Source organism: Salvelinus sp. IW2-2015, unplaced genomic scaffold, assembly GCF_002910315.2.
Source record: "Salvelinus sp. IW2-2015 unplaced genomic scaffold, ASM291031v2 Un_scaffold1127, whole genome shotgun sequence".
In the NCBI taxonomy this organism is placed as follows: Eukaryota; Metazoa; Chordata; class Actinopteri; order Salmoniformes; family Salmonidae; genus Salvelinus; species Salvelinus sp. IW2-2015.
The window spans coordinates 236200-245763 of record NW_019942741.1 but is presented as its reverse complement, the minus strand read 5'-3'; the positions used below and the strand labels follow the sequence as shown (position 1 = coordinate 245763).

General features: G+C 45.4%; 1 protein-coding gene across 1 annotated transcript in view; it reads left to right on the top strand.

Moving 5' to 3' along the window:
* Window positions 1–9564, top strand: part of LOC112069827 (semaphorin-3D-like) — a 151742-nt gene that overhangs the window by 84192 nt on the left and 57986 nt on the right. Inside the window, exon 3 of the mRNA XM_070438709.1 lies at window positions 9070–9230. Within this exon, the coding sequence (XP_070294810.1) occupies window positions 9070–9230 (161 nt within the window). The remainder of the gene's footprint in view (window positions 1–9069; window positions 9231–9564) is intronic.

Sequence of the window (9564 nt, the reverse complement as noted above, 5' to 3'; positions counted from 1 at the left end):
CGGTTCACTTCACTTTGTTATTTTTGTTTAGTGTCAGTTTAATTAAAAAGATGAACACTTACCACGCTGCGCTTTGTCCAATTCCTCTTCATCCGACGAACGACCCGTTACAGTGTCATTTGGGACACTACCATGGGCTGTATAGGTTCAAGAAGAATAGTAATGTTTATTTTATAGGAAGTTAAACACCATCTTAAATCTAACCTTAACTCATCACACATATACACCACACACACACACACACAACACACAACACAACACACACACACACACCACACACACACACACACACACACACACACACCACACAACACACACCACACACAACACACACACACACACACACACACCACACCCATACACACACCACACACATTCTGTTTTGCTTGGTCAGAACACACTGTTCTACCATTCTGCCTGTGAAAACAACAAACAGCTGGCAGGAAGTGTGTGTGTGTGTGTGTGTGTGTGTGTGTGTGTGTGTGTGTGTGTGTGTGTGTGTGTGTGTGTGTGGTGTGTGTGTGTGTGTGTGTGTGTTGTTTCACTATTTTCCGCTAGAGAAAATGTGTGTGTGTGTGTGTTTGTTTAACTATTTTCCGCTAGAGAACACAGAGGAAACAGAGAATCATACGACGGATATATTAACGAGAAAGATATATTCATCTATATTAAACTAATGGTATCCACAAATATACTATAACCAAAGCACATAATACTTATTCAGCCCTATTTCCCAGCCATGTGATGTCCTTGTTTTACTGTAGATTTTACATTGTAAAGTAACTGAGGTGATATCTGGGTTATTTTTCACCTGTTGATCTGGATCAGAACTGATTTCAGATTACAGTTAGAATGACGGAATGATACAATGAACGGGTCGTCGGTCTTTAAACCTTCATACGTGGAGGTAAGAATCTCAGTGCTTTATAAATACCAAGTTTCTCCTATTTTCAGGACAACTTGACTTGTAAAAAAACAGGTGGGATTTAGGTGAAGGGAAATGATATGCAGGTGAGATTAAATGATTGTGTGTGTGTGTGTGTGTGCACGTGCGTGTGTGCGTGCGTGCGTGAGCTAGTTTGCTTCTTTCTGTGTATGTGAAAATGATTAATACATCTGGAATGGCTTTCATTTGCAAAGTTATCTAGTTATTACCTCACCAGACAATTTTTGTTAGATTATACAGTACTGTAATTTGGCTGACTCACCTGGGTACTGTCTACTGCTAGACAAGATGTGGGGGTCCAAATGGACTGTAACACTTCCAGGAGAGGTGAAGCATGCCTTGCTTCGTTCTGAATGAAGCATGACTCTGTATCCACTGAGCTGTTGGAATCTTTGTTTCTCCGTAGCTGCAGAGAGCAGAGTACCACTAGTTCTGGAATGTGGTTAGAACGTTCTGGAATCTGTGTTCTCCGTAGCTGCAGAGAGACGAGTACCACTAGTTCTGGAAGTGTGTTGTAGAAGGTTTGGAATCTGTGTTTCTCCGTAGCTGCAGAGAGCAGAGTACCACTAGTTCTGGAATGTGGTTAGAAGGTTCTGGAATCTGTGTTTCTCCGTAGCTGCAGAGAGCAGAGTACCACTAGTTCTGGAATGTGGTTAGAAGGTTCTGGAATCTTTGTTTCTCCGTAGCTGCAGAGAGCAGAGTACCACTAGTTCTGGAATGTGGTAAGAAGGTTCCGGAATCTTTGTTTCTCCGTAGCTGCAGAGAGCAGAGTACCACTAGTTCTGGAAGAATGTGGTTAGAAGGTTCTGGAATCTTTGTTTCTCCGTAGCTGCAGAGAGCAGAGTACCACTAGTTCTGGAATGTGGTTAGAAGGTTCTGGAATGCTGTGTAATGTACATGTCTGTCATTGAAGTCCTATGAGATGGCTGAAGAGGATACTTCATCATGGGCACTTTGAGCCAGGCCGTTCCTCTTTCCCCTTTTCTCATCCATCTCCTTCAGCAGACAGTGAGCCGTGCTGACAGGCGAGACTAGACCTAGAGACACAAAGGATACTCGGACTGAAGTCAAAATCAACTTTTTCAATTTTATTTAACCAGGCAAGTCAGTTAAGAACAAATTCTTATTTTACAATGACAGCCTACTCAGGCCAAACTCTCCCCTAACCCGGAAGACGCAGAGCCAATGCACCGCCCTATGGGACTGCCAATAACGGCTGGATGTGATACAGCCCGCGACTGAACCAAGGTCTGTAGTGACACCTCTAGTACTGAGATGCAGTGCCTTAGACCGCTGCGCCACTCGGGAGCCAAACTAACCTAATCCACAGATGATGCAATCTCTGTTTTTACTCCACACTGCCCTTTCCCACCTGGACAAAAGGAGATCCTATGTGAGAATGCTATTCATTGACTACAGCTCAGCGTTCAACACCATAGTGCCCTCAAAGCTCATCACTAAGCTAAGGACCCTGGGACTAAACACCTCCTCTCTGCAACTGGATCCTGGACTTCCTGACGGGCCGCCCCCCAGGTGGTGAGGGTAGGTAACAACACATTTGCCACGCTGATCCTTAACACAGGGGCCCCTCAGGGGTGGGTGCTCAGTCCCCTCCTGTACTCCCTGTTCACTCATGACTGCACGGCCAGGCACGACGCCAACACCATCATTAAGTTTGCCGACGACACAACAGTGGTAGGCCTGATCACTGACAATGATGAGACAGCCTATAGGGAGGAGGTCAGAGACCTGGTCGTGTGGTGCCAGGACAACAACCTCTCCCTCAACATGATCAAGACAAAGGAGATGATTGTGGACTACAGGAAAAGGAGGACCGAGCACGCCCCCATTCTCATCATTGGGGCTGTAGTGGAGCAGGTTGAGAGCTTCAACTTCCTTGGTGTCCACCTCACCAACAAACTAACATGGTCCAAACACACCAAGACAGTCGTGAAGAGGGCACGACAAAACCTATTCCCCCTCAGGAGACTGAAAAGATTTGGCATGGGTCCTCAGATCCTCAAAAGGTTTTACAGCTGCAACATCGACAGCATCCTGACTGGTTGCGTCACTGCCTGGAATGACAACTTCTCGGCCACCGACCGCAAGGCACTACAGAGGGTGGTGCGTATGGCCCAGTACATCACTGGGGCCAACCTTCCTGCCATCCAGGACCTCTATACCAGGCATTGTTAGAGGAAGGCCCTAAAAATTGTTAAAGACTCCAGCCACCCTAGTCATAGACTGTTCTCTCTGCTACTGCATGGCAAGCAGTACCGGAGTGCCAAGTCTAGGTCCAAGAGGACCCCCCCCCCCTTCTACACTGCTGCTACTCTCTGTTATTATCTATGCATATTCACTTTAATAACTCTACCTACATGTAAATATTACCTCAATTACCTCGACTAACTGGTGCCCCCGCACATTGACTCTGTACCGGTACCCCCCTGTATATAGTCTCGCTATTGTTATTTAACTTCTGCTCTTTAATTACTTGTTCATTTTATTTCTTATTCTTAATTTTTTAAAACTGCATTGTTGGTTAGGGGTTATGTAAGTAAACATGTCACTGTAAGGTCTACAGCTGTTGTATTCGGCGCATGTGACTAATACGATTTGATTTGATTTGATGGCCCAGGGGTCTCTGGTGATACCTTCCTATTCCCCTTTGGGAAGTACGTAGGTACCATAGATTTGTGGACGGTACCAAATATGCCTCTACCAGCTACATCCATCTGAAATTGTAACACCTACAGTGCCTTCGGAAAGTATTCAGACCCCTTGACATTTTCCACATTTTGTTACGTTACAGCCTTATTCCCAAAACAATCCTCATCAATCTACACACAATACCATAATGACGATGCAAAAACTGGTTTTTACATTATTTTGTTGTTAATCTATTACACATTTTTAAATGTAATATCACATTTACATAAGTATTCAGACCCTTCACTCAGTACTTTGTTGAAGCACCTTTGGCAGCGATTACAGCCTCAAGTGTTCTTGGGTATGACGCTACAAGCTTGTAACACCTTGTATTTGGGGAGTTTCTCCCATTCTTCTCTGTAGAGCCTCTCAAGCTCTGTCAGGTTGGATGGGGAACGTTGCTGCACAGCTATTTTCAGGTCTCTCCAGAGATGTTCGATCGGGTTCAAGTCTGGAATCTGGCTGGGCCACTCAAGGACATTCAGAGACTCGTCTTGAAGCCACTCCTGCATTGTCTTGGCTGTGTGCTTAGGGTCGTTGTCCTGTTGAAAGGTGAACCTTCACCCCAGTCTGAGGTCCTGAGCACTCTGGAGCAGGTTTTCATCAAGGATCTCTCTGTACTTTGCTCCGTTCATCTATCCCTCGATCCTGACCAGTCTTCCAGTCCCTGCCGCTGAAAAACATCCCCACAGCATAATGCTGCCACCACCATGCTTCACTGTAGGATTGGTGCCATGTTTCCTCCAGACTTGACATTTGGCATCCAGGCCAAAGAGTTCAATCTATGTTACATCAGAGAGTATTTAGGTGCCTTTTGACAAACTCCAAGCGGGCTGTCATGTGCCTTTTACTGAGGAGTGGCTTCCGTCTGGCCACTCTACCATAAAGGCCTGATTGGTGGAGTGCTGCAGAGATGGTTGTCCTTCTGGAAGCTCCATCTCCACAGAGGAACTCTGGAGCTCTGTAGAGTGACCATCGGGTTTTGGTCACCTCCCTGACCAAGGCCCTTCTCCCCTGATTGCCTCAGTTTGGCCAGGCAGCCAGCTCTAGGAAGAGTCTTGGTGGCTCCAATCTTCTTCCACTTAAGAATGATGGAGGCCACTGTTTCTTGGGGACCTTCAATGCTGCAGGACTGTTTTTGGGTTTCCTTCCCCAGATCTGTGCCTCGACACAATACTGTCTCGGAGCTCTACGGACAATTCCTTCGACCTCATGGCTTGGTTTTTGCTCTGACATGCACTGTCAGCTGTGAGACATTATATAGACAGGTGTGTGCCTTTCCAAATCATGTCCAATCAATTGAATTTACCAGGTGGACTCCAATCAAGTTGTAGAAACATCTCAAGGATGATCAATGGAAACAGGATGCACCTGAGCTCAATTTTAAGTCTCATAGCAAAGGGTCTGAATACTTATGTAAATAAGGTATTTCAGTGTTCCATTTTTTATAAATTTGCTAACATAAAATAAAAACTGTTTTCACTTTGTCATTATGGGGTATTGTGTGTAGATTGCTGAGTAAAATGTTTTATTTAATCAATTTTAGAATAAAGCTGAAACATAACAAAACATGGAGAAAAGACAAGATGTCTGAATTGTATGCAAGTATTTGTCTTTACTGTCCAAATATTCGTCGAAGTCACTGTGTAATAGCTATGTGTGGGCATGTAAGATGAATGTGGCTGGCGGGATGTATGACACCATCATTTATTTCTACACATATCTCCAGTCTGATTAGATATTAGTTTGATTTTAATAATAATTCTCGTTAAACCACAAGGATACTGCAAAACGATACCTCAGCAGTGGAAACCCAATCTTTCGCCTGAACCTCCTGCTCCTTTTCCTCCAACCTCCTCTTCCTCCTCCCCCTTCTCATCCTCCTCTTCCTCCTCACCACCTTTCCCCTCTTTCTCTTCCTCCTCCTTATCTATCTCCTCTTCCTCCTCCCCCTCCTCATCCTCCTCTTTCTCCTCACCACCTTTCCCCTCCTTCTCTTCCTCCTCCTTATCTATCTCCTCTTCCTCCTCTCCCTCCTCATCCTCCTCTTTCTCCTCACCACTTTTCCCCTCCTTCTCTTCCTCCTCCTTATCTATCTCCTCTTCCTCCTCCTCTTTCTTCCAAAGCCATCTTATACAGCAAGATGTTAGAGATATATTCAAAGCTGGTTATGCTCAGGATTCAGGAAGACCTGTCACTCCTTCTGTGTTGCTGCACACCCTAGACTCTTGTCTCCTGTCTCTAGACTCTTGTCTCCTGTCTCTAGACTCTTGTCTCTTGTCTCTAGACTCTTGTCTCTAGACTATTGTCTCTAGACTCTTGTCTCTAGACTCTTGTCTCTTGTCTCTTGTCTCTAGACTCTTGTCTCTTGTCTCTTGTCTTTTGTCTCTTGTCTCTAGACTCTTGTCTCTAGACTCTTGTCTCTTGTCTCTAGACTCTTGTCTCTTGCCTCTAGACTCTTGCCTCTAGACTCTTGCCTCTAGACTCTTGTCTCCTGTCTTTAGACTCTTGTCTTCCTGCTCTCCAGACTCTTGCCTCTAGACTCTTGTCTCCTGTCTTTAGACTCTTTGTCTCTAGACTCTTGTCTCTTTGTCTCTTGTCTCTTGTCTCTTGTCTCTCGACTCTTGTCTCTTGTCTCTTGTCTCTTGGTCTCTTGTCTCTAAGCACTCTTGTCTCTTGTCTCTAGACTCTTGTTCTTGCCTATGACTCTTTGTCTCTTGTCTCTAGACTCTTGTCTCTTGTCTAGCTCTTGTTCTCTTGCCTCTTGCCTCAGTCCTCCTGTCTTTAGGACTCTTGCCTCTAGACTCTTGTCTCTTTGTCTCTAGATCTTGTCTCTTGCCTCTAGACTCTGTCTTTAGACTCTTGTCTCTTGTCTCTAGACTCTTGTCTCTAGACTCTTGTCTCCTGTCTCTAGACTCTTGCCTCTTGCCTCTAGACTCTTGTCTGTAGACAACATGTTGGTCTTTGTGCTGGCTAGGTAATTAACTGAAGTTGTTTACTCTGCATAAATCCTCTCTGCATCCGTTCCTCCCTTTTTAATGATCCCACAATGACATAGTTTAGGGTCATAGTACTGTATACATCTATTTTATAGGATTTTGGGGGAGTTTTTCTCTGTGGGGGGGAAGGGGGGCAGTCAGGGGACGGAGGACACATGTAGACAGGGTGTAGAGTTGGCTCAGAGGGTAAGTGGTTTGAGGAGTTAGCGAGGTAACTTCGGTCAACTCTGAGTTCATCTGGGATAACTGGCACCACGAAAGTAGCTCACTTTTAGCTAGGTACATTTCTATGGCAACAAATCCTTCAGAACTAACCTGCTGCTGGCAGGCTAACTCAGGGATAACTCTGTTTATCCTGCATTCAGATAACCTGCTGCTGAGCAGGCTAACTCAGGGATAACTCTGTTTACCCTGCATTCAGAACTAACCTGCTGCTGGGTAGGCTAACTCAGAGGATAACTCTGTTTATCCTGCATTCAGAACTAAACCTGCTGCTGAGCAGGCTAACTCAGGGATAACTCTGTTTATCCTGCATTCAGAACTAACCTGCTGCTGGGTAGGCTAACTCAGGGATAACTCTGTTTATCCTGCATTCAGAACTAACCTGCTGCTGGGTAGGCTAACTCAGTGATAACTCTGTTTATCCTGCATTCAGAACTAACCTGCTGCTGGGCAGGCTAACTCAGTGATAACTCTGTATATCCTGCATCAGAACTAACCTGCGCTGGGGCAGGCTAACTCAGTGGATAACTCTGTATATCTGCATTCAGAACTAACCTGCTACTGGCAGGCTAACTCAGGGATAACTCTGTTTATCCTGCATTAGAACTAACCTGCTGCTGGGCAGGCTAACTCAGGGATAACTCTGTTATCCTGCATTCAGAACTAACCTGCTGCTGGGAGCTAACTCAGGGATAACTCTGTTTATCCTGCATTCAGAACTAACCTGCTGCTGGGCAGGCTAACTCAAGGATAATCTGTTTATCCTGCATTCAGAACTAACCTCTGCTGGCAGGCTAAACTCAGGGATAACTCTGTTTATCCTGCATTCAGAACTAACCTGCTGCTGGGCAGGCTACTCAGTGGATAACTCTGTTTATCCTGCATTCAGAACTAACCTGCTGCTGGGCAGGCTAACTCAGGGATAACTCTGTTTATCCTGCATTCAGAACTAACCTGCTGCTGGGCAGGCTAACTCAGGGATAACTCTGTTTATCCTGCATTCAGAACTAACCTGCTGCTGGCAGGCTAACTCAGGGAAACTCTGTTTATCCTGCATTCAGAACTAACCTGCTGCTGGGAGGCTAACTCAGGGATAACTCTGTTATCCTGCATTCAGAACTAACCTGCTGCTGGGCAGGCTAACTCAGGGATAACTCTGTTTATCCTGCATTCAGAACTAACCTGCTGCTGGGCAGGCTAATCAGGGATAACTCTGTTTATCCTGCATTCAGAACTAACCTGCTACTGGCAGGCTAACTCAGGGATAACTCTGTTTATCCTGCATTCAGAACTACCATTAGAAAGACTGCTTTGCTGGGCAGGCTAACTCAGGGATAACTCTGTTTATCCTGCATTCAGAACTAACCTGCTGCTGGGCAGGCTAACTCAGTGGATAACTCTGTTTATCCCAAATGAAGTGTTTGTTTGTGATGTTTTGTGTTACAGTTTTTAAGAAGGATGTATAGATTTTTTGTAATACATTTGAATTTTTTATCCTTCAAAATGCATGGAGTTTCATTTGCATATATATATTTTTTAACAAATATATATATTTTTTTGTATGAAGTGTCTGAGCTCCGGGTTAAGGGCCATTCCTCCCTCTTGCAAAGATTGCGTTATCATCCCCTTCATTCGAGGAAGACAACTGATTAGACTTAAACATTTTATGAATCCCCTCCCCAAAAAGTATAAAAAAATGTAGGAAGTAGAGCTCAGTTCCCACCTCATTTTGTGAGAAGTGAGCACATAGCCTGTTTTCTCTTGAGAACCAGGTCTGCCTTCGGCGGCCTTTCTCAATAGCCAGGCAATGCTCACTGAGTCTGTACACAGTCAAAGATTTCCTTCATTTTTGGGTAAGTCACAGTTGTCAGGTATTCTGCCACTGTGTACTCTCTGTTAAGGGCCAAATAGCATTCTAGTTTGGTCAGTTTTTTTGTAAATTCTTTCCAATGTGTCAAGTAATTATCTTTTTGTTTTCTAATGATTCGGTTGGGTCTAATTGTGTTGCTGTCCTGGGGCTCTGTGGGGTCTTTTTGTTTTTTGTGAACAGAGCCCCAGGACCAGCTTGCTTATGGGGCTCTTATCCAGGTTAATCTCTCTCTCTCTCTCCCCCCTGTCTTTCTCTCTCTCTCTCTCTCTCCCTTCATCCCTCCCCCTCCTTTTCTCCCAACCCTCCTCCCCCCCCCCTCTCAGAGTTGCATGGGAGGAACAGTTCCAGTGTGTTCTGGGACCGGGGTGTAAGTGGGGGTTACCAGGCCCTGCTGCTGGATGAGGACCGTGGCTGGCTGCTGGTGGGAGGAAGAGACCACGTCTACCTGCTGCACTCTAACAGTCTGGCTCTACCTACACGCACGGTCAGTACCTCACTACCTACCTGGTCAGTACCTTACTACCTACCTGGTCAGGACCTTACTGTCTACCTGGTCAGTACCTTACTACCTACACGCACGGTCAGTACCTTACTATCTACCTGGTCAGTACCTTACTACCTACCTGGCCAGTACCTTACTGTCTACCTGGTCAGTACCTTACTACCTACCTGGTCAGTACCTTACTACCTACCTGGTCAGTACCTTACTATCTACCTGGTCAGTACCTTACTACCTACCTGGTCAGTACCGTATTACCTACCTGGTCAGTACCTTACTACCTACCTGGTCAGTACCTTACTATCTACCTGGTCAGTAC